General features: G+C 36.3%; 1 protein-coding gene across 4 annotated transcripts; it reads right to left on the bottom strand.

The window, feature by feature from the left end:
- Window positions 1-202: 202 nt before the first annotated feature.
- LOC145316116 (ethanolamine kinase 2-like) lies at window positions 203-25,168 on the bottom strand. 4 transcript variants are annotated; one of them, XM_080156424.1, is made up of 14 exons: window positions 25,069-25,168; window positions 24,384-24,482; window positions 7,255-7,313; window positions 5,975-6,115; window positions 5,652-5,720; window positions 5,254-5,313; window positions 4,967-5,003; window positions 4,320-4,389; window positions 3,593-3,639; window positions 3,494-3,526; window positions 2,647-2,696; window positions 1,707-1,788; window positions 1,186-1,217; window positions 203-364 (listed from the first exon to the last, which is right to left on the bottom strand). In XM_080156424.1, the coding sequence occupies exons 1-14, from the start codon at window positions 25,147-25,149 to the stop codon at window positions 247-249; spliced, it is 978 nt and encodes a 325-aa protein (XP_080012550.1). In that variant the 5' UTR covers window positions 25,150-25,168; the 3' UTR covers window positions 203-246. The 4 variants fall into 4 exon arrangements, with proteins under 4 accessions (XP_080012550.1, XP_080012552.1, XP_080012551.1 ...); XM_080156426.1 differs by lacking the exon at window positions 1,186-1,217 and having other exon boundaries at window positions 25,069-25,167; XM_080156425.1 differs by lacking the exon at window positions 5,254-5,313 and having other exon boundaries at window positions 25,069-25,167.
- Window positions 25,169-25,567: the final 399 nt, after the last annotated feature.

Here is a 25,567-nt window from a genome sequence, read left to right as displayed (position 1 = left end):
AATCATACTAAAGCTAAAAGTTGTTATAGCTGCAATCTGGAATAATTTAGATTATGGTGAAATATTGCCTTATACTATTGTTTGCCAGAATAGCCTTCCCTTGTCCCTGATATAAGACTCATAGAAAGATTTCGTAATTTTTGCTGCTTATAAATGATGTCATTCTTATTCATTTAGACAATAGATTTTTTAAAAATTTCTGTAGTATCATAAAATAGAAGTTTATTATATAATTAACAATAAAAATTAAATATTAATTCCAATAATATTGTATTTGATTTGTTTATATAAATTATACATAACATAAATTTTATTTTTCCTCTCTTCATTTTGTTCTTTCTTATTGCACTCAGTTAATAACTCTCTAAATTAGAATAATTATTTATAAATTTAATATTTATTATAAACAGCTTTTCGCGGATATAAAAATGTACAATTATAAGATTAAATATTATGATTGTTTTTTTTTATATTCGTAGAAAACTGGATATAATACGATACAATACATGATTTTTCAGTGAGGCTGAGAACCTGTTCCTATTCACTAGATATTAATTGGTTTCAAAGCCATACTGGAATATTTATTTATTATTGGGAAGAAATAGATTTATTCCCCTTGATGGCCAATTAGATACAAAATTCTTCTAACTTAAAGAAATTTCTAGCAAACAAAGATTTTTGGAAGACCTTTATTGTGCCTTTAAAAAATGGCGTAATACAATACAAATGACCAATGATAGGCCAGTATACATTTAATTGACCAATTGTAGGCCAGTATGACGTCATTTTTTTATAGGCACTGTAAAAAGCTTTATGTGAGACAAAACTCGTATCGATGGAAATGATTGTTGTCTATATTTAGTCACATATGAGCGATGCCATGATGCCATGATGAACGAAGCATTTTCCCAGATTTTATGGATGAAGTAAAAAAATTACTGCCCTTTCTTACTAAAATATGTGCACTTTCTAACCAAAAATGTGATCGAATTTTTCTACTATTGGTCCAATGAAGGGATTGGCCATCTAGACTTTCTATATTTGTTGGAAAAGACAAGAAGGACAATAACCATGAATGAAGCGATAATTGACAAACTAACTAAATTACGTAAACAAATTTTGAGGGGGGTTTTCTGTGGCCAAGAAAAGATTTGAGGGAAAGCACAAATAGACTAAAAAACTTACCTTAAAAGAAACACTAAACAGCAAATATGCACCTACAAATAAATTCAAATAAAAACAAAATAACTTTAGTAATAACCAGGGATCTCTGGTAATATCATATTTATATTTTTGATAATACTAATATTACAAGGTTTGGACAATAGAAGATAAATCTGGTTCTAAAGATATTAAATTAGAACTATAAAATTGAAATAAATGCCAACTGTCACATCCCTATATCCCGACCAAAAATACACAAAATTAAAAAGCTTCCCTACTTACAGATGTTGCCATCCTTGTCAAAAAATTTAAAACCAATTTTATTGGACTGTAAGTTGTACCTTGCCCAAAGTTTTATAACCTTGTTATCTTATTCGTTGGCTCAAAATCTTTGGGTACTTTTATTCTATTTTGATTAGATGGGCTCAAACAAGAAATGTCAAAACCATTTAGCGAAAAGTTTTAATCCACAGAATTAATTTTGTTAATGATATTTTGGGATGTACATAAATTTTTCATGATTGCCTTAACCCTGTGTATACCTGAGAAATAAAAGTTTTCAGTCTGGCAGAATGTATTTCTGATGGGGTCACTTTCTCATACTCAGATAAATAGTTACGGATCCTAGAAAAAATGTAATCATTCTTTAAATCATTTGGTATAATATGAAATTCCAGAAAGCTTTATAAAAGCTTATAGGAAGGGCTCCTTCGCCACGAAAGAGAAATCGACCTGGAAAAAAATTGCTCTTTAATTTAAACTTAATTTGAAAGTGAAGGGTCCTCTCTCCTGTCCTTTACCTAAAGTGTTCTGGGGGCGTAGCCCCTAGTTACTAATACAGATGTTTCCAATAAAACTCAATTATTACATCTATTTTCGAGATTTGAATAAACAAACGGAAATACGCCCCCCGTATGCTCTAGGGGGACTAGGTGGAAGGTAGACAGTCGACACACCACCTGAAATCTTAATGTTGAACAAACACATAGACAGACACACATTCTACACTGCATCCTTTATATAAGCATTGTTGCCAAGAAGAAAACAAAACATTTAAAACAATAGAAACTTTAATCCAAACATGGACTAAGAAACTCTTATATAAGAGTATTGTGCATAAATAGTCCTTAAAAGCTAAACTTCTATACTTTTTAGACTGTCTGTATGCTGTATGTCCGTTGAGAAAATATCAATTCAGAACAAAGATTTCCATAATTTTTGTTTGGGATGAATGGGGGAGGGGGGGGGGGGATTGAAGGGATGTAGGATAAAAGTTTTTATAATGTTATGAATTTTTTTTTTTTTGGGGGGGGAGGTTCTCTTTTCAGGACCTATATTGTAAAGGAGAATCAAGTCGGTCAAACAGTGGGCGAGATCCTTCAAGTTCAGTAGAAACAGAAAATAAAGCATCATAGACATCCTGTTATCTTTATAAAAGGAAATATATCCCGCTCCTCTACTTAAAAAAAGACAAATGCTCACCAATTACTTTGAAATCCTTTGGCAGTAAAGAACTGATCACCACGCATTACCTACAAAACAACCAGGAATATCGGGAATAGGTAAATGGAAAGTAAATTAGTCTTTCACTCTAAATCTAATATTATATCAAAGTAAAGGTCTCTTATAAAAGTAACACAATGTTGTCTGTCGGTATGTTTGTACTGAAGGATCTCTCTGAACCGATATGGTTCTCCATTATAGTTAATATCCTGTTAGGTGCTGGGAAGGTTTTTGGCTATTGCTTTATTTTAAAGAGAGTGAGGGTAGGGGGTGTTACCTTTGTTTACCACCACCCTCCCATAAAAAACACTCGCAACTTAATTTTTTTTTTTTAAACTAGAATTAAAAGTATTTTTATATTTTATCCCTGATAAAATCAAACAATAAGAGCAAAGCTTTTCTTTCAAACTTATCAACCGCTTTTCACAGATTGAATAAATAACTTGATTTTTGTAATATGGACTCTTCGGACAGTTAGGTATAATGTTAAAATCAAGTCTTAAAATATAATATGTCCAGTCAATCTAAATTATGACGAAGACCAAACTGCATTACTTTTGCACCACTTTTGAGTTTTGACGTCATATTCTCCATCTCTTTTTTAGGGGGTTTCTTTCACACTTCTTCTCTCATCTTCCTCATTTTATGACGTCATTGACACAAAAGTAATGCAGTTTGGTCTTCGTCGTCACGTTGGACATAAATGCCTTATTTTTGATGTTGTTAATTCTAGTTTATATGAGTTGTAGATTGGTTAAGTTTCGTTTTTATGGATGTTGTCATCCTTGTTATCTAATGGGTTCAAGAGAAAATTTTAAAGACTTACTATTTGTGTTAAAATCACAGCAATGTCCCAACCCTAAATATGAATTTAGAAAATTAAAATCAATATAAAATTAGTAAATTATTGTTTTATTGACAATACCTGCCAGTTGTATCCTGCCAGCTCCAAGCCAGATATCAGGATTCTACCTGCAATAAGATAATAAGATGCAAAGTTTGAAAAAAGTAAACATTATGATATAAAGTAACAGAGTCTATGTGTGTCTGTCTATAACATATGATCTCGCTAACTGCGGGACCGATGTGGTTCTCCTTTAAGTAAAGTAAACTATCTATTATAGGTCCAGGGAAGTACCTCCTCCCTACTGAGAGAAATTGTACCCAAAAATTAATCTCATTAAAACGAAAATTTAAAGTGGAAGTTCGACTTCTAACCACCCCTACATTCCCTTTTCCTCAAGTGGTAGCTTCTAGTGGTGTAATTAACAAAAGAACAATAATTTTAGAGTAGCTTTGGTACTATGTACCAGGGCACGACAGCCGCAGTATCAGCCACAGTCTCTATCAGCAAAGAAGCCTCAAAATCATCTACACGGCTTTCTCAGCCCCCCATAAAATGCCACCCTTAGTTACAGCCGCGCGGCCACCAAATTTCAAATTCCGCCACCCAAAATCTTTAATGCCCGAAGCATTTTTCAGCCTCAGCCATCAAATTTTAATTCAGTCTCTCTCAGCTGCAACCAGTCTTAGTCACCATAAGCTGCACCCACCTAAAGCGACAATCAGCCTCAGCCGCTTGCATTACAATAAGCCCCAGCCACATCAGCTGCGCGGCTTAAGGTGCGGCTGCTAAGCCCTGTAGTATATACCTTTATGTTTATCAAAGAAAATGTTTGTAAGTTGAGGATTATTGTGACAAATTATAGTTTCCATTCTCCCCTGAAAAAAAAATAAAAGTCTTAATTAAAGGTTAAGATTAAAAATATAAATCAATAAATCATAGATGGACAAACAGACAAAGTATGTTATAAGGCAGATGTTTTGGGTTAATACTAATTGAAGGATGGGGGGGGGGGGGGAAGGAAAGGATAAGATAGATCATAGAAAATCCTTAAATCTTTACTTTTCAATATATAAATATCTGTTGTGGCATGACCGATAGACTAACGAACCAAATAAAAAGAAGCCTTTTTACTAAAAAATATATAGGAATAACGAAATATAACTTAATCATGGGGAAGTGGAGGGGGGGAGATTATTTTTTCTGCATGCCTATCATGTGGGAGGCCCTGGCAATTGAGGGGCTACCACGACAAAATTAACCTAAGTAGTAAACAACACCCACCCATAAACCTTTAATTTAATTTAAGTGGGAGGGGGAGTTATCAATGTTCAAGAGGGAAATTTTGTGTAGGCACCGCATATTTAGATAGATAGCAAAAGGAATTTATAAGAATATGTAAGACTTGTGGGGTAATACACCTCCCTACTGCAACAATTAAAAATATTGCTCTACCTGTGAACACCTTATCTCCAATTCTTCTATCTCTAATCTGTAAAATACATTAAAATTTGTAACCAACCAATCAAACTACTGTAAAAGTACACAAGTTTTTGAGCCAACTAATTAGATAACATTAGGTACCAGTGTCCCCTCCCTCTCCGGTTTGTACGTCTAAGAATGTTAGAATCGCCCTATGGTTTTCAAACTTTGCTTGATTATACGAAATGTAAAATATATTTTATTAAAATGATTTATTTAATTTTGAAAAATAATAAAGTAGCTTTTCTATAATCATCAACCTGAAGAAGTGTTCGTCAGCTATCCAACTTGAATCAAACTCTGATTGATCCAAAAGATTTCTATAAAAGAATAACAATATTTTTACCTCTTTGTAACTTTGTTTATAACGCGGTGATTTTTCTGTTTAATATTTAGGTTTTTAAAAATCTTTTTTATTATACCACTAGCCTTTTATTTCAAGATAGCTTAATGAATAAAAAATGGACGATAAATTGACGTACAATACATCCCCAATAATGATAAATAAAAAGTAAGTAAGGTTTTTTGAGCCTACTAATAAGATATTGTGTTTCAGTATAATGTCCACTGTCTTACTTTTGATTTAGTTTTAAAAAGGGGGGGTTTGTCATCCTTGTTCAACAAGTTACTTTGTGTGAAAGCGCTTAAATTATTTTACCTGATTATTTTAAACTGCGCAGCTTCTGTATATTCCATCTGACAAGCCCGTCCAACTTTTCGCAATACTCTATGAAAAATTATTTTCAAAATCAAAGCTTTTCCATAATTAGGGCCAGTCCATCTCTCCCTACCGGTTAGCTCTTATCGTTGATGTTAGAATTGTCCTATCGATTTAAAATTGGCATGATGATCCTGTAACAGGTAAGATTTAGGAAGCAAAGAATCTCTAAAATCATTACCAAAAATCCGTAAGTTCTGATATATTCGATGTATTATTACTTGGATGTTATAACAGAAATACTATTTTGAAATTGTATCTACCTGTGTAAGCTGGCAATTCTGACGGCCAGGAGGAGTGACAGGTCAGGATCCAAGCTGCCAGAATCAGACAAACCCTGGAGACTTGAGATATTATGTATGTATCCGTTGTCCAGGAAACCAACTATGGAGGGGATCTCATCTCTTAATAGATTAATAATCCTATATGACGCTTCGGGTACGCTTCGGCCACCTTGAACATACTATGAGTTTTAATTGCAGTGTAAATCGCTCAATAGCCCAGGGTGTTAAGTAAGGTAACAGCCATTAGGACAACGAACTCTTTGATTGCACGACCTTTGTCTAGAAGTGTGCATGGTAATGAGTTGCACATGTTTTAGGCCAAGGCATTCCCCCTACTCTCAATATTTATGTCGTGCACCTGACATAGCAGCTTCTTAGACGGGCTGTCAGACACAATAATTCTTTAAACACATAAAGACATATCTATCAGACGTTTTTGTTTAGTCACATATGATTTATTCCATAAATACGATGAATAATTACCCAACAGCTGGCTTTATCCTAAGAAGTCCATATATTTATCGCTGACTTATATATGTGGTTGAAATGCAAAAAATATTAGAATAACATGCATTTTGAAATAAAAGTATGTAGGTTAGGATATATATGTAAGTTGGAAGGAATTTTAATGTTAAGGGGAGATTTAAAATCTGCATCAAATTTTAAGGATTTTTTTTTTATAAAATTCATTTTTTGTATAATTCTTTATCTAAAAGCGGAAATACAATTCAAGTTAATTAATTTTGACATCTGTGATTGGTGGATTGAAAACTATCTGCGCTCTGATTGGAGAAGCTTAAGTGTCGTACATCATTCACCCAGTTAGAGCGCAGGTAGTTTCTAATCCACCTATCCTATTGGTCAAAATTAATTAACTTAAATTGTATTTCCGCTTTTAGATAAAGAATTATACAAAAAACTAATTTTAAAAAAAAAATCCTTAAAATTTGATGCAGATTTCAAATCTCCCCCTAACATTAAAATTCCTTCCAACTTATATATCCTAATGTAGGTATTATTACAAAACTGTAGTCTGAAAGTTTTCAGCCACGGCTGTACAGATTTTTTTTTATTTTAAACGATGTGTAAAACGTCTCGTGATTTAAAACCCCCCCAAAAATGTCATTTATAATAATTTCATATAGTTTCTGTGATGGTTTTATGTTATTTTGTTTTTAGATATAAATCTTGTAATGGTTTTATTTCGCCACCTTCGAATACAGAGTCCCTAGATGCTAGGGGAGCAATAAAAAATTTACCTTTCAGAAGCCTGAAACATAATTTTTATTTGATCCTCAGTAAGATTTTCATCTTGTATCTAAAAAAAAAATGGGTATAGTCCTTTCCATGACATCGCTCCATATGGGGCGATGATTTTAATTGATCGCCTCTTATGACAAGGGGAGATGTATTGGCTCCTTGAAAGGAGCGATTTAATAGCCCCATATAACAAGAGGCGATGTTATGACTCCTTGAAAGGAGCGATTTAATAGCCCCTTGCCCTAAGAGGCGATTAAATGATCCTTTATCGCTCCTTTATCGCCCCTCCTAAAGAGGAGATGATATGTCCTCTTATCCCAAGGGGCTATTTAATTAAATATCGCCTCTTCATGGCCCCTTCACTATTATATATATCTTAGTCCCTTGATGGCCCCTACATCGCTCCTACATCGCCCCTTCATCGCTCCTCCATCGCTCCTTCTCCAAATTTATATTACATTGTACTTTGATGGCCCCTACATCGCCCCTCCATCGCTCCTACATCGCCCCTTCATCGCTCCTTCTTCAAATTTATATTACATTGTACTTTGATGGCCCCTACATCGCCCCTCCATCGCTCCTACATTGCCCCTCCATCGCTCCTACATCGCCCCTTCATCGCTCCTTCTCCAAATTTATATTAAATTGTACTGTGATGGCCCCTACATTGCTCCTACATCGCTCCTTTATCGCTCCTCCATCGCCCCTTCATCGCTCCTTCTCCAAATTTATATTACATTGCAACTTGATGGCCCCTACATCGCTGCTACATCGCTCCTTCATCGCTCCTACATCGCACCTTCATCGCTCCTTCTCCAAATTTATATTAAATTGTACTGTGATGGCCCCTACATCGCTCCTTCATCGCTCCTACATCGCCCCTTCATTGCTCCTTCTCCAAATTTATATTACATTGCAACTTGATGGCCCCTACATCGCTCCTACATCGCTCCTCCATCGCCCCTTCATCGCTCCTTCTCCAAATTTATATTACATTGCAACTTGATGGCCCCTACATCGCTCCTACATCGCTCCTCCATTGCCCCTTCATCGCTCCTCCATCGCCCCTTCATCGCTCCTTCTCCAAATTTATATAACATTGCAACTTGATGGCCCCTACATCGCTGCTACATCGCTCCTCCATTGCTCCTACATCGCCCCTTCATCGCTCCTTCCACAAATTTATATTACATTGTACTTTGATGGCCCCTACATCTCTCCTCCATCGCTCCTCCATCGCCCCATCGCCCCTTAATAGCCCCTTACCTTAATTTATATAAAAAAGCCCCTACATAGCCTCTCCATCGCCCCTTAATAGCTCCTTACCTTAATTTATATAACATAGCCCCTACATAGCCTCTCCATCGCCCCTTAATAGCCCCTTACCTTAATTTATATAACAAAGCCCCTACATAGCCTCTCCATCGCCCCTAATAGCCCCTTACCTATATTTATATAACAAAGCTCCTACATAGCCTCTCCATCGCCCCTTAATAGTCCCTTACCTTAATTTATATATCATAGCCCCTACATAGCCTCTCCATCGCCCCTTAAAAGCCCATTACCTTAATTTATATAACATAGCCCCTACATAGCCTCTCCATCGCCCCTTACCTTAATTTATATAACATAGCCCCTACATAGCCTCTCCATCGCCCCTTAATAGCTCCTTACCTTAATTTATATAACATAGCCCCTACATAGCCTCTCCATCGCCCCTTAATAGCCCCTTACCTTAATTTATATAACATAGCCTCTACATAGCCTCTCCATCGCCCCTTAATAGCCCCTTACCTTAATATATATAACATAGCCCCTACATAGCCTCTCCATCGCCCCTAAATAGCCCCTTACCCTAATTTATATAACATAGCCCCTACATAGCCTCTCCATCGCCCCTTAATAGCCTCTTACCTTAATTTATATAACATAGGCCCTACAAAGCATCTCCATCGCCCCTTAATAGCCCCTTACCTTAATTTATATAGCATAGCCCCTACATAGCCTCTCCATCGCCCCTTACCTTAATTTATATAACATAGCCCCTACATAGCCTCTCCATCGCCCCTTAATAGCTCCTTACCTTAATTTATATAACATAGCCCCTACATAGCCTCTCCATCGCCCCTTAATAGCCCCTTACCTTAATTTATATAACATAGCCCCTACATAGCCTCTCCATCGCCCCTTAATAGCTCCTTACCTTAATATATATAACATAGCCCCTACATAGCCTCTCCATCGCCCCTAAATAGCCCCTTACCCTAATTTATATAACATAGCCCCTACATAGCCTCTCCATCGCCCCTTAATAGCCTCTTACCTTAATTTATATAACATAGGCCCTACAAAGCATCTCCATCGCCCCTTAATAGCCCCTTACCTTAATTTATATAGCATAGCCCCTACATAGCCTCTCCATCGCCCCTTACCTTAATTTATATAACATAGCCCCTACATAGCCTCTCCATCGCCCCTTAATAGCTCCTTACCTTAATTTATATAACATAGCCCCTACATAGCCTCTCCATCGCCCCTTAATAGCCCCTTACCTTAATTTATATAACATAGCCCCTACATAGCCTCTCCATCGCCCCTTAATAGCTCCTTACCTTAATATATATAACATAGCCCCTACATAGCCTCTCCATCGCCCCTAAATAGCCCCTTACCCTAATTTATATAACATAGCCCCTACATAGCCTCTCCATCGCCCCTTAATAGCCTCTTACCTTAATTTATATAACATAGGCCCTACAAAGCATCTCCATCGCCCCTTAATAGCCCCTTACCTTAATTTATATAGCATAGCCCCTACATAGCCTCTCCATCGCCCCTTAATAGCCTCTTACCTTAATTTATATAATCCTTACCTTAATATATATAACATAGCCCCTACATAGCCTCTCCATCGCCCCTAAATAGCCCCTTACCCTAATTTATATAACATAGCCCCTACATAGCCTCTCCATCGCCCCTTAATAGCCTCTTACCTTAATTTATATAACATAGGCCCTACAAAGCATCTCCATCGCCCCTTAATAGCCTCTTACCGTAATTTATATAACATAGCCCCTTCATAGCCTCTTCATCGCCCCTTACCTTAATTTATATAACATAGGCCCTTTACGGCTCCTGTACATTGTACTTTGATGGCCCCTACATCTCTCCTCCATCGCTCCTCCATCGCCCCATCGCCCCTTAATAGCCCCTTACCTTAATTTATATAAAAAAGCCCCTACATAGCCTCTCCATCGCCCCTTAATAGCCCCTTACCTTAATTTATATAACATAGCCTCTACATAGCCTCTCCATCGCCCCTTAATAGCCCCTTACCTTTATTTATATAACATAGCCCTACATAGCCTCTCCATCGCCCCTTAATAGCCCCTTACCTTAATTTATATAGCATAGCCCCTACATAGCCTCTCCATCGCCCCTTAATAGCCTCTTACCTTAATTTATATAATCCTTACCTTAATATATATAACATAGCCCCTACATAGCCTCTCCATCGCCCCTAAATAGCCCCTTACCCTAATTTATATAACATAGCCCCTACATAGCCTCTCCATCGCCCCTTAATAGCCTCTTACCTTAATTTATATAACATAGGCCCTACAAAGCATCTCCATCGCCCCTTAATAGCCCCTTACCTTAATTATATAACATAGCCCCTACATAGCTTCTCCATCGCCCCTTAATAGCCTCTTACCGTAATTTATATAACATAGCCCCTTCATAGCCTCTTCATCGCCCCTTACCTTAATTCATATAACATAGGCCCTTTATGGCTCCTGTACAGCCTCTGTAATTGTATTGCCCCTTCATTATAGAAGGTAGGGCATTAAGGTAAGGAAGGAATGTGACCCTCTACAGTTTTAAATTTAAGTTTTAAAAGGATGACAAGGATGACAACATTTATAAAAGCTAAGCTCTGAAACGGTAGAAAAAAGTTTAATGAACATTAATAATGTAGAGTGTCAGAACTGAATAGTCAGAACATAAATTTAAAATTCGAAACAAAATTGTAAGTAAATTTATTGAGAAATTGCTTACATGCAGGAAAATGCTTAAGGACGTACTCACATTTTTTGGACTTGATTATAGATATGATTCGCTTATAACATTCTATTTTGTTGTCCTAGGAATCAGTATCCCAGAAATCAGATTAATCGGATAATTTTGATACATAAAAATTTGTTGTAAGTTAATAATTAGTATGCTTAAAATGGACGTACGGATATTCTGATAATGATTATAGACTTTCTAAATCGTACCTTTCTACTACAGGAATCACATGCCTAAATTAACGAAAATAGCTAACCGTTACGGACGTACGGACTGATCCTTAATATAGAAAAGCTTTGCTTTTAAAAAGTTAAAAAGATTTTTTGAGGGGATGGGGTAATATTTTTCTTGGGGTGAATTTTCTGGGAGGGTGGAGATACCCTCCCTCGAAATAATTATAAACCCTCTATGAACTTAAAAGAAGCTTCACTGTAAAGGAGAACCATATAGGTTCAGCGGTTAGCTTTTCTACAGACAAAAAAAGATTACTACTTTATATAATAGGTTATGAAAAAGGAAAAAAAAGCAAGATAACAAGGATAACAACATTCACAAAAGCAAAGCTCTAAAATCAGGAGGTCAAACATAAATTTTGTTAAAATTAGCGTAAATCTATAATACAAAGTAGAATGATGTCTGTCCATCCGTCTGTCTGTCTGTCCGTCTGTCAGTCCCTTAAGATCTCGGTAACCACTGAACCGATTATATTCTACTATTCAGGGAATATACCTACTGGTCCTGTGGTGGTTTTAGGCTATTTTTTTGGGGGGTGGGATACCCCCAACTCCCCCAAAAACAAAAAAATCCCCCCCCATTTTTTTTTTGCTGAAGATTTTCTTGGTCCTATTACGAATTTCGCCAAAAAAAATTTTTATCACCTCTTGGGGCAAAGCCCCTAGAGGCTAGGGGCAAATCTGCTAGTATAGAATATAGTAAAAGGGCATAATTTTATTTTTAGTATTTGATTATAATACTAAACCTTGTTGTCCTAAGAAACATTACTCCAAAACCCAGATGAATGGGACAATGATATTATACAAAAAAATGGACGTACATACTTTCTAGTAATGAATATAGTATTGTACCCAACTGTTATAGAAATCATTCTGCAAAGTTTGAAATCGATAGGATATTTATAACATGTCTAAATTAAAGAAAATGTCGTCTAACCGTTTGGACGTACGGACACTAAAAATCCCAACAGTCTATCTTTAACAATAGCAGAGAAAACCACATGCTTAACTTAATGAGAAGAGCAATGACGAAAGGACTAACCCTAATTGTAGAAAAGTTTCTCTTTTAACAAAAAAAGTATTTTTTTTGGTCTGAAGCTTAAAAATTTCATAAACTTACTAAATTCTCCATTTAAGGGAAGCTTCACATAGGTCATGGGATGGTTTTTTGCTTTTTCATTTTCAGATTTAAGCCCCTAATTGGTTTAGGCTATTTTTCTGCCTCCTTACATTAAAAAGAGCGCAGCTGCAAGTGAATAAGAAAAGAGAAATACAAAAGAAGAATACATATTATCCTATTATATAAAGTAGTAAAACATAAACAAACGTTGGAGTGGACAAACCTAGGAATGGGACAATCGTCGGAGTGGACATTGCTTATTTAAAACGCAGGAGTGTCTTTTATTTTATTTATAAGATAAAAATCTTTCAAACAAATAAAAAATCTTGAATATCTTTTCTCACAGACTGAAATTTTAAAATCAGTCTGACAGTTTTCCAAAGTAGGTAAGTTCTATCGAAAGGCAAAGGTTTGAAACAGATAGAACATTTCATTAAACTAAAACATATTTTTTTCTCACATTGTTTACAACTGTCAAATATGTTTTTTTATATGCCTAACCCCTGCAGGGGGCTTATTTGTATATTTATATCTTAACCTAACCTAACCTGTGTAGAAATAACTAAACAAATGTTGTTGAAACCTAATTTTTAAGATATTATAGACACTTCTGCGTTTTACTTATATAATGTCCACTCCGACATTTGTCCGAAATATCCTGCGTTTGTCCACGTTAGTAAGGCTTTCTGTTCTGAAACTTAAGATCTCAATAACTACTAAACAGATTGGGCTTTCTATTTCAGGTAAGCTTAATATTTGTCTTGTAATGGCTTTAGGCTATTTTATTTTAAGTCGAGGGATGGTTTTAGGCTATTCTATTTTAAGTCCTGGGAAGGTTTTAGGCTTTTATTCATTCCCCTTTGAATACAGAGCCAATAGATGCTGGGGGCGTAGCCGCTAGTCGATATACAAAGTTTTTTTTTGTCTGTAGCAAAGGATCTCGTTTGCTGCTAAACCGATATGATGTATGTCTGTCTGTCTATACCGTAGGATCTTGCTAACCGCTGAGTCCTGAGATGATTTTAAGATAGTTTATTTTTTTTCCTTATAATAAAATAACAGGATATTTGTCCATAAAAAGCGAAGCAATATCTTAATTTTTGTTGTTGGAGCTGTTATTCAGTTGATTATACCAAGGATCTAAAGGAATAAGACAATGGCCGATAAATTTTTATCCATCCCTAATAACGATACACAAAATTGCAACACTACAACCAAAATATGACAAAAGTCCCCAAAGTTTTGAGCCAACGAATAAGAAAACTTCATTATAAAACTTTGGAGACTATTGTAAAAATTGCCTAATGTTTCCTTTCTCCCTGAGATTATACAGACTATCCTTAAACTAATATTTACATTAAAGTAACAGGATGTTTATCAGTATCAACTGAACCGATATGCTTCTCCTTTACATTGAAGCTTATTTTACTCGCAGGAAAAGTTTTCATTTTGGGGAGGGGACCAACACTTTCAGCCCCCGGAAGGTATCACTTCCCTTAAATTCTTAACCTTCCCCCTCCCCCCCCCTCTCCACCACATCTATTCATTAAAGTACTCCTAGGGTCATCTATGGGATTAGCCGTTAGTGACTTAAAAATAATTCAAGTGCAATGATATATTTACCAAATTAATACGATAATTTTGTATACATTTTTTATGAAAAAAAATTATTTTGCCAAAGGCAGCCAAAAAATAAGCAGCAAATATTTCAAAAATGCTCTGATAATCAGAGATCTACAGGGATAAGACGATTGTCGATAAAATGATATATATACATATATACAGTGTGTTTTTTTATGAGAACTTTTTTGAAAGCAATTTTACCTTACTTATAGTTATCAGAATTTAATGATTAATGGCTTATTCTCTTCTTTTTTTATAACCTTCAATAGAAAAGCAAAAAATATTTCAGTTTTTATTCAAAAAGTACAGTAAATTAAAAAATTTAAAACTTAGGTGTCAACATCAAAAAATGGTTTTAGTGCATTTTTCTTATAATCTACCTTTGCAAGAATGGCTGCAAAACGCTTCAAAGTTGAGATATAGAGCTAAAAATTTATATAGATACTATTTGTGACGTGTACTAGAACATTTTGAAATTTGAAGGCCATATCTCAACCAGGGAGGGAATACTGGCCCCCCAATGTACTCCCTCCATTCTTGGAAAGGGTAGAAGATTTGAGCATAAGAAAAATGCGCTAAAACCATTTCTCGTATTCATTTGAATCCGGTGGATAGGAACCGGTTCTCATCCATACGAAAAAACTATGTCTAGCATCGTATTATATCCAGCTTTCTACGAATATAGATATGTACAATCATAAGATTAAACCCAGTTTTTTTAGCCGGTGCCTTCGGCACCTCGGGGCTAAAAAAACTAGTTTTAATCTCATAATTGTACTTTCTATATCCGCGGAAAGCCGTTTATAATACGATGCGAGAAATAACTATTTTAGATGTTGACACCCATGTTTTGAAATTTTGAATTTACTGTACTTTTTAAATAAAAACTGAAATATTTTTTTGCTTTTCTGTTAATGGTTATAAAAAACGAAGAGAATAAGCCATTAATCATTAAATTCTGATAACTATAAGTAGGGTAAAATTGCTTTCAAAAATGTTCTCATAAAAAAAAAACACTGTATATATATGTATGTTTATATATTAATTATTCCCATTGATGATTCACAAAATTACCCCTTCTTTAGTTTAGAATTAGTTAGTGGTTGAAACATTTAGACACTCAACTTAATGAACTAAACAATCAAAAAACAATAAAAAGTCCCCAAGGTTGTTAATCTAACGAATAAGAAAACGGTATTATAAAACTTTGGAGACTAGACAGCACTCTTGGATAAGCCAACTTATAACACTTTGGGAACTATCCCAATCCTCCCTGGCGAAATGACAATGAGATTTTTTGGTAAATTTGTGGCAAACTTTATTCTTAATAAATTAGCACTTGCCAAAATTATACTGGAGAGATATTTCATTGAAGAATAAATCTTTTTTTTTGCCCAAACTTTTTGTCAGCCAATAATAACAGATAAGTTAAACATTGTAAAAATAATATAGTAACTTAACTCGAGTTGTCAACGGCAGAAATTAGGTCCTGAGATGGTTTTAGGCCTGGAAAGGTTTATAACAATTTTATCTGTATTTCTTAAAATAAATTAACAGAACCTTTGTCTGTATGTATGAATGTCTGTCTGTACCGAAGGATCTTGCTAACCGCTGAACCAATATGGTTCTCCTTTACAGTGAAGATTCCTATATCGTTCTCCTTAATAGGGTAGCTTCTCATAGGTCCTGGGGAGGTTAATAACTATTTTATTTTAATCCTTATAATAAAGTAACAGGATCTTTGTCTGTATGTATGTCTGTCTGTACCTTGCTAACCACTAAACCGACATGGTTCTCCTTTACAGTGAAGCTTCCTATGGGTAATGAGATGGCTTTAGGCCATTTTATTTTTAATCCTTATAAAAAGTAACAGGATCATTGTCTGTATGTATCAAAGAAGATCGCTAACTGCAGAACCGATATGGTTCTCCTGTATAGGGTAGCTTCCAATAGATCCTGGGAAGGTGTATAACTGTTTTGAAGGAGGATATAAGGGGCTATTAAGGGGCGATGGAGAGGCTATGTAGAGGCTATGTTATATAAATTAAGGTAAGGGGCTTTTAAGTGGCGATGGAGGGCTATTAAGGGGCGATGGAGAGGCTATGTTATATAAATTAAGGTAAGGAGCTATTAAGGGGCGATGGAGAGGCTATGTAGCGGCTATGTTATATAAATTGGCTATTAAGGGGCGATGGAGAGGCTATATAGGGGCTATTTTATATAATTAAGGTAAAGGACTATTAAGGGGCGATGGAGAGGCTATGTAGGGGCTATTTTATATAAATTAAGGTAAGGGGCTATTAAGGGGCGATGGAGAGGCTATTTAGGGGCTATGTTATATAAATTCGGGTAAAGGGCTATTAAGGGGCGATGGGGAGGCTATGTAGGAGCTATGTTATATAATTAAGGTAAGGGGATATTAAGGGGCGATGGAGAGGCTATGTAGGGGCTATGTTACATAATTAAGGTAAGAGGCTATTATGGGGCGATGGAGAGGCTATGTAGGAGCTTTGTTATATAGATTAAGGTAAGGGGCTATTAAGGGGCGATGGAGAGGCTTTGTAGGGGCTATGTTATATAGATTAGGGTAAGGGGCTATTAAGGGGCGATGGAGAGGCTATATAGGGCTATGTTATATAAATTAAGGTAAGAGGCTATTAAGGGGCGATTGAGAGGCTATGTAGGGGCTATGTTATATAAATTAAGGTAAGGGGCTATTAAGGGGCGATGGAGAGGCTATATAGGAGCTTTGTTATATAAATTTAGGTAAGGGGCTATTAAGGGGCGATGGAGAGGCTATGTAGGGGCAATGTTATATAATTAAATTAAGTGGCTATTAAGGGGCGATAGAGAGGCCATATAGGAGCTTTGTTATATAAATTAAGGTAAGGGGCTATTAAGGGGCGATGTAGGAGCGATGTAGGGGCCATCAAGTTGCAATGTAATATAAATTTGGAGAAGGAGCGATGAAGGGGCGATGTAGGAGCGATGAAGGAGCGATGTAGGAGCGATGTAGGGGCCATCACAGTACAATTTAATATAAATTTGGAGAAGGAGCGATGAAGGAGCGATGTAGGAGCGATGGAGGGGCGATGTAGGAGCGATGGAGGGGCGATGTAGGGGCCATCAAAGTATAATGTAATATAAATTTGGAGAAGGAGCGATGAAGGGGCTATGTAGGAGCGATGAAGGAGCGATGTAGGAGCGATGTAGGAGCGATGTAGGGGCCATCACAGTACAATTTAATATAAATTTGGAGAAGGAGCGATGAAGGAGCGATGTAGGAGCGATGGAGGGGCGATGTAGGAGCGATGGAGGGGCGATGTAGGGGCCATCAAAGTACAATGTAATATAAATTTGGAGAAGGAGCGATGAAGGAGCGATGGAGGGGCGATGTAGGAGCGATGTAGGAGCGATGGAGGGGCGATGTAGGGGCCATCAAAGTACAATGTAATATAAATTTGGAGAAGGAGCGATGAAGGGGCGATGTAGGAGCGATGAAGGAGCGATGTAGGAGCGATGTAGGGGCCATCACAGTACAATTTAATATAAATTTGGAGAAGGAGCAATGAAGGAGCGATGTAGGAGCGATGGAGGGGCGATGTAGGAGCGATGAAGGAGCGATGTAGGAGCGATGTAGGGGCCATCACAGTACAATTTAATATAAATTTGGAGAAGGAGCGATGAAGGAGCGATGGAGGAGCGATGGAGGGGCGATGTAGGAGCATTGAAGGAGCGATGTAGGAGCGATGTAGGGGCCATCACAGTACAATTTAATGTAAATTTGGAGAAGGAGCGATGAAGGAGCGATGTAGGAGCGATGGAGGGGCGATGTAGGAGCGATGGAGGGGCGATGTAGGGGCCATCAAAGTATAATGTAATATAAATTTGGAGAAGGGGCGATGGAGGAGCGATGTAGGGGCCATCAAGTGGGTTGTTATGTAAATTAAGGTAAGGGACTACGGAGGGGCGATGGAGAGGCTATAAAGGAGCCATCATGGGGCTATAGCATAGCCTCTTATCATAAGAGGCGATATGAACGCCCCTTTAAAGGAGCTATTAAGAGGCCATGAAGGAGCTATAGCATAGCCTCTTATCATAAGGGGCGATATGAACGCTCCTTAAAAGGGGCTTTCACATCGCTCCATATGATGAGAGGCTATGCTATAGCTCCTTGAAGGAGCTATAGAAAATCATCGCCCCATATGGAGCGATGTCATGGAAAGGACTATATCGAATCTATCAAATATGTCTTGAGTTGGTTTGTCTTTAATGTCATGTATCATCCTTATGTAAAAGTAACAGGATGTCTATCTGTGTTTCTCTCTAGTTATAGATACATAGCAAGATTTTTTGTTTGGAAATATCTCGCTAATCAGTGGAACCGTTTGGGTTTTGAGAAAAGCTTCACATAGATTTCAGGATGGTTTTTAGGTTATTTCATTATCAAATTAAGGTCATTTGATGGCTTTAGTCTTTATTTACTGCCATAAATTCCCTAAATGCTAGGGGCACTAAATGACTAAAGTCAAGGACGCATAACAGTATATCTAAAATTTTTCAATGAACCAAACGTTGACGTTGATGTGACAAGCCGACATATCTTGATTATAGAGTGGCATGGCGTAGATGACCTCCCACACCCCTCCTTAACCGAACTTTAGATTAAAAAATTTTTCCAAACATTCGGACAATTGGGCGTTCAAATAGGACCTAGTGGTAGTTAGAATCAGTTGAGAACAAAATCCTAGCCGTTCCTTCTTGCCAGATATCGCCATTTTAAGATTTTAAGTAAAATTACACTAAATATCCAAATACAAACTTAAATCTTCTTTCAATTTTTTAGCATAATTTTAGTGAGACAGCCCCAAAACAGAGTATCTTTGCTCCTGTGGCCAAACTAACTGCCTGGAGTTCCTAACAGAGAGTGCCTTTATGTGTTAACACAAATAGGGATTCGAACCCATTCCCAAAACTAACCAACGTGGAATAGCTGTGTATTACAGCATGAGGTCAGTATTTTTACCACTGACAGATAGACAGCAAGGCCTATCCTAACCAGAAACCTGATCATTCACCCACAGGCCCCAGTGGAACACCTTTGAGGTTGCACCACATGTTTACTGGGGTGTTGTTCACCTGCATCCTAGGATTGGGCAGGTTGAGACCTAATGGGGCCCTTAGACTCCCATTAACCCTGGCCAAGCTCAGAGTGATGTTACACACCTGGCCCATGCCCTGTTCATGAGATGCTCCCCTGCCAATCACAGATCAGCACAGCTGCCACAGAAGGATAGCTGCAGGTGGTTGGCCGCATACCTTCACTGAAGATGCAAATTAGCACTACCCTGATCTTGATCCTCCAGGAGATTATGATGGTGTGCATCTAGAACTATGCCCTGAACCTGGAAGGGTTCTTTCTGAGGGAGTTGGGGACACAGTTACTGTTTGAAACTATCCAAGGTGGAATAGCTGTATATTACAGCACAACAGTGGTAATTTGTATGCAATGCATGCCCCTCTGGATACCCTCTAGCTGTTGTTTGTGATAAGCAGGGTCAGCTCCTTGTTGAACTTGTACCTGGGGTCCCCATAGTCAGGCCCCTGCACTGAAAGTTTGGCCTGGTCTTGACCACCATCTCTGTCCTGGGGGGGCAGTTTGATGCAGTCACACCTCCTGGAGGCACATTGAACACCATGGGGGTGTACGACTAAGAATAGCCCCTGTCCAGTTTCACGGTTTCATCGGTGAGCTCAGGTGCACCTTGACCTCAGGGAATTCGATGGGAACAAGGGCTGTGGCTTGCAGTGGCCCCTTGAAAGTAGCCCTGGCCAGACAGTTAATTGTACAGCTAGAGCGCTTCTTGCCTTCAGCCGCTGGTTGTGGGAAAGACCCAGGTCCCAGGCTTGGCAGGGCTGGGGCCACTTGGTTAGTGTGAGTGGGGGCGACCATGGCTACTCTCCCAACTGATCCATACCACCAGCTCAGGTCTGTCAAACTGTAACTGTGTCCCCAACTCCATCAGAAAGAACCCTCCCAGGCTCAGGATATGGTTCAAAATGCACACTACCATGATCTCCTGGAGGATCAAGATCAGAATGGGGCTAACTTGCATCTTGAGAAATGTATGTGGCCCACCACCTGTAGCTATCCTTCTGTGGCGGCTGTGCTGATCTTGGCAGGGGAGCATCTCACGGCCCATTTCATGGGCCAGGTGTGTAACATCACTCTAAACTTAGCCCAAATGGCAGGGTTAATGGGAGTATGAGGGCACCATTGGGTCTAAACCTGCCAAATTCATGGGAGCAGGTGAACAACACCCCAGAAAACATGTGGTGCAGACCTCAAAGGTGTTCCACTGGGGCCTGTGGGTGAATGATCAGGTTTTCTGGTTAGGATATGCCTTGCCTTCGCTGGCCATCCATCTATCAGTGTTAAAAATACTGACATCATGCTGTAATACACAGCTATTCAACATTTGTTAGTTTTGGGAATGGGTTCGAATCCCTACTTGTGTTAACACATGAAGGCACTCTCTGTTAGGAACTCTAGACAGTCAGTAAGATACTCTGTTTTGGGGCTGTCTCACTAAAATTATACTAAAAAAGTGAAAGAAGATTTAAGTTTGTATTTGGATTTTTAGCGTAATTTTACTTAAAATCTTAAAATGGCGATATCTGGCAAGAAGGAACGGCTAGGATTTTGTTCTCAACTGATTCTAACTACCACTAGGTCCTATTTGAACGCCCAATTGTCCAAATGTTTGGAAAATTTTTTTAATCTAAAGTTTGGTTAAGGAGGGGTGTGCTCCAGACAAAGTCATACAGTTTTTTTTCTCTTCAATTCTTCTGAAATCAATGAAATAGATACACATGTAATGCAGGGATCTTAAGGGATAAGACAATTGTCGATAAATTATCATATACATTCCAAATGATGATAAACAAGGTTACCCCTTTTGTGGATCAAAGTTATTGGTTGACACTTCAACAAACCAATTTAATACTAGTACCAAAAAATCTAGAGATAACGAATAAGATAACGTATAAGTTATAACCGTTGGGTAACATTTTATACCAGTCAAATATCACCTCCCTTCCTGCATTAGTGCGTCTTTTTAGTGGCAAATATATTCTATCGAATTTCCAGTGGCGTGTACATGCAGTGTTTGCCAACCCACTTTAAGCAAAATAAAGGAGCAATATTAGCCTCAGACTTTGTAAACCCTCTCCCTTCTTAATTTTAAAAGGAGTGTAACTTTTTAAAGAAGTTTACACCCCCCTTCCCTTTGGCTGGTAGATTTTTACTTTCCATATAAGTAGAACAATGTATTCAGTATAATAGAAGACTGATTTCAACAAAAATTAAATTTAAAACTTTTAAAAGCATTTTTGTAGATGCTCTACATTAATAACCATGAAAAATATGAAAATATCAATAAAAGGGTGTCCAATCACATCCGCAAATAAAACGTTTGCCAAGAGTTTTTATGCTGTAGTAATAAACTTGCGTTTTTTATATCAAAAGTACGTGTTTTGATATAAAAAAGTACATGTTTTGATATAAAAAGTACATGTTTTGAAAATGGGTAGAATAAGACAATTATCTTGTATTCTAAAGTAGCAGATTGTCTGACTGTCTATGATTCTTCATTGGTCCACAGAAGTTTTTTGAAAGAACAAAATAAGTGTTTGAAGTGCTCCCCATTCCACTCTTAAACAAAAGCCACTTAGTTAAACAAAAACATATAAATATAATTCATGAATATGTTCAATAACAAAAATTGTGACTTTGTGTATTTTTTTGAATTAGTCTTTAACGCTGCGGTTTTGTTCGGGAATGTTTATTATGGGCTTTCCACGGAACTGATCGCACACTAAATGAAAATATAGATATATGCACTTGAAATTTCATTTTCTTTCTTAGAAATGCTGAAGTAAAACTTTTGCAAATCAATGTGAAACAAGGATTATACATCGCTAAGTAGCACAACACAAAAATATATGGAAATACAGAAAAAGCGATTAAATGAGAGATGTAATAATAAATCAAGAATAATTTTTTTTATGAAAAACCCTTCAGATGTGTTTTTAAATCTTTTAATAATCATAGTTGGATCAAGTCAAGCTGAGTATGCCAATAGCCTGTTTTGGCACACGCTACTTGACTTGGGGGAATATTGGCATACTCTACTTGACTAGGGGGAATATTGGCACACTCTGCTTTACTTGGCGTAATATTGGCATACTCTGCTTTACTTGTCAAGATATGCTTTTACTAAAATTTGGAAATAATTTATGTATACATATATACTAGCGGCTCCACCCCTGCTCCCCCCCTCGATGTCTCTAGGGGCATTTGAGGAAAGGAGAGAGCTGATAATATCCTTTACATTTAAGTTTTAAAAAGAAAAAAAAAACCATGGTATTTTAAAGGACCAATAAGAAACTTCATTGAAAGTGAGATCGATTAGTGAGATCTTTTATTTTGAAATTTTAATGGTTTTAGGCTAACTTTTCTACTACTTGGAATAGAGAGCTCCTAGATGCTAGGGACGCAACTGCTAGTTTGTATATTTTACGTACATAAAGTAGTAAATTTGTAGGTTAAATTATTATAACATAAATCGGAAAATATGTTAAATTCATCTTTTTTTTATTTTTTTGTCATGCTGCTTTGTTAGCTAAGCTATTGGCATACTATGCTTTACTTGATGAAATATTGGCCTACTATATTTTACTTGGGGGAATATTGGCATACTCTACTTGACTAGGGGGAATATTGGCACGCTCTGTTTTACTTGTTGCCATTGGCACACTCAGCTTGACTTGATCCTCATAGTTTTGTAATATAACTGACCGACTAACGGAGCATTTAAATCAAATACTAATTCATATAGCTAATCTTCACAAAAAATCAGCCATCTAAATTAAATAGCAGCCGATAAAATCAAATTTTCCCCATAGCGTTAATAGATTAGATTAGATTTATTATTCTTGGGTGTACATACATAGAAAAAACAACAACAAAATAATAAATGAATTAAATGAATATTATATACATTTATATATACAGTCAAATTTTATTGATATGGTTAATTTATAAAAAAAAATTTTCTTCCCAAATGACAGTTTCCTAAAAACTAGGAAGTATGCAGTAATGTGTATTCACACATTGTTTTCATACAGGCCATATAGATAAGACAAAATAATAGAAAAAAGATAATAAGCAATAATTAAAATCATATTGGAGAGGAAAGAATGATAATAGGAAGGATTGATTAGGGCATACAAGTCTCACACCATTATTGCAATAATAGAAATTTTAAAAAAACATTTCAACAAATAGATTTTGATTGATTTATCAGATTTCAAACAATATTGAAAAGAAATATAATTTTATCTACATTCTTGACATAATGGGTTGTTACACACTAAAGTTAAGCTTGATAACAAAGATTCTTTTAGATTTTTTATAAATTTTTTTCTTGATTGATTGTGGGTTAATAAATCATTATTACAATGGTTATTCCATAATTCTTGGAAATGATACTGACTTGCGGACAGACAGACAAAGTAAATTATAGAGTAGCTTCTCTACTAATAATAGGAAACACAGGGATTGGGTAAAAAATTAGGGTAGTAGAGGGAAGGCTGGGAGAGTCGACCCACCAATATACTTTTAAATTTTTGAATTTCTCTGGACCCTAAAGAAGCGACACACTAAAGGAGAACCTTATCAGCGGTTAGCGAGATCCTCTAATACAAACACACTGACATCCTGTTACTTTAATATAAGGATATAAGTAATTTATTGCATCGTATTACAGAGAGCAGGATAGGAAATAAATATAGAATCATTCTCTGTTTTATTTTGATATTTAATTAAGGAAAATAATTCAGATTCGAAGCTCTACTGAAATTTTTAAAATTCTTTGGATTTGGTAAATGTTATCTAATATCTTGTTATCTTTTCTGATGCTTCGCTCCAAACTAATAGACATATACACCCTGACTATTAAAGTTTTATTTTAATCATCAAATTATAGAGTTGTTATGCTTTAGTACAAGACGTACTTACCTTGACCATTAGAGTTGTATTTTGATCACAATAAACAATTTTATTTGTGGCAGATTTGGTTTCTATGATCATATCCCTTCGCCGTTGGTTGGGGAAAAACTATAATTAGATAAATTTCTTAAAACAAGAACGATTATCTTTCATAACAGCAATGATTAAAAAGATAAGGATGACAATATCCATAAATAGCATACAAAATTCAATTAATTGACAAACGAAGAATGTAAGTTATAGAAAAGATGTTCAGTAATCATAAAAAAGGGCGAAAAAAATATAATGACAGAAAAATAATAAAAATGTAGGTATAAAATCAGAAGCAGCTGAAAATGTCAATAAAAAAATGACGTCATACAATACAAATTACCAAAGATAGGCCAGTATACATTTTACCATTGTTCAATTACAATTTACACTGGCCATGGCCTATCATTAGTAATTTGTATTATTTGACGTTATTTTTCATATAGGCACTATAAGCTGCTTCATAAAATAAGGAAACAGTTTTTTTTGTACATAACCGATGGACAAGAAAAGTTGTACATATACTTGATTTTCTTTGGTAAGGAGTATATTCACGAAAAATCTTCCATATAAGCCGTGAAAATAACATTACGGACTGACTGTTATACAAACAGTCAAATCAAGATATAGAGTAGCTTTACTACTTAAAATTGAAAAAATATACCTTTTTAATAATTCTAGCAACATTGCTATCAACTTGTAGACAATCTTCATCTAATTCTATTCGTTTCATCAGTTTAGACATATTATAAATCTATTTAAAAAAATTTTTAACATGCTTATTGAGTTCTGTAGAACTAATAGCTTCGCCCTTAGAGGCATCTAGGATCACTTGAGGAAAGACCCTGAATTTTCACTGTAGAATAAAATTGTTTGTGGAAAAGGCTGGAAACTGATTTATACAACCAAATAAAAAATCTATATTTTACCTAAAGTTTTAAAACACGAAATGAAAGATAGAGTTCATGTAACTAAGGGTACTAGTATTATTGCTAGCTCTATTTTATCTCTTTCCCTATTTAAATAAAATATAATTTTTTGACGACGCCCAAAATACATGACTTTTGCACCACGTCGTCTTCATGTGTTTATTCTCCATCTCTTTTTTAGGGATTTTCTTTCCCACTTCTCCTCTCATCTCCCTCATTTTATGACGTCACAGG

This window comes from Acartia tonsa, chromosome 4 (assembly GCF_053477335.1).
Source record: "Acartia tonsa isolate MP-2025a chromosome 4, ASM5347733v1, whole genome shotgun sequence".
Classification (NCBI taxonomy): domain Eukaryota; kingdom Metazoa; phylum Arthropoda; class Copepoda; order Calanoida; family Acartiidae; genus Acartia; species Acartia tonsa.
Note: the sequence above shows the minus strand (reverse complement) of the source record. Positions and strands in the feature narration are given on the sequence as shown.

Bases quoted from the DNA above. Each gene is read 5' to 3' on its own strand.
- LOC145316116 (XM_080156424.1), bottom strand. From the start codon at position 25,149: ATGTCTAAACTGATGAAACGAATAGAATTAGATGAAGATTGTCTACAA. The intron at 1,789-2,646 runs GTGAGCATTTGT...CATTTTTTCTAG, and splicing joins AAAGGATTTCAAAGTAATTG to GATCCGTAACTATTTATCTG. The intron at 365-1,185 runs GTAAGTTTTTTA...ATTCTAATTTAG, and splicing joins TGTTTAGTGTTTCTTTTAAG to AGAGTTATTAACTGAGTGCA.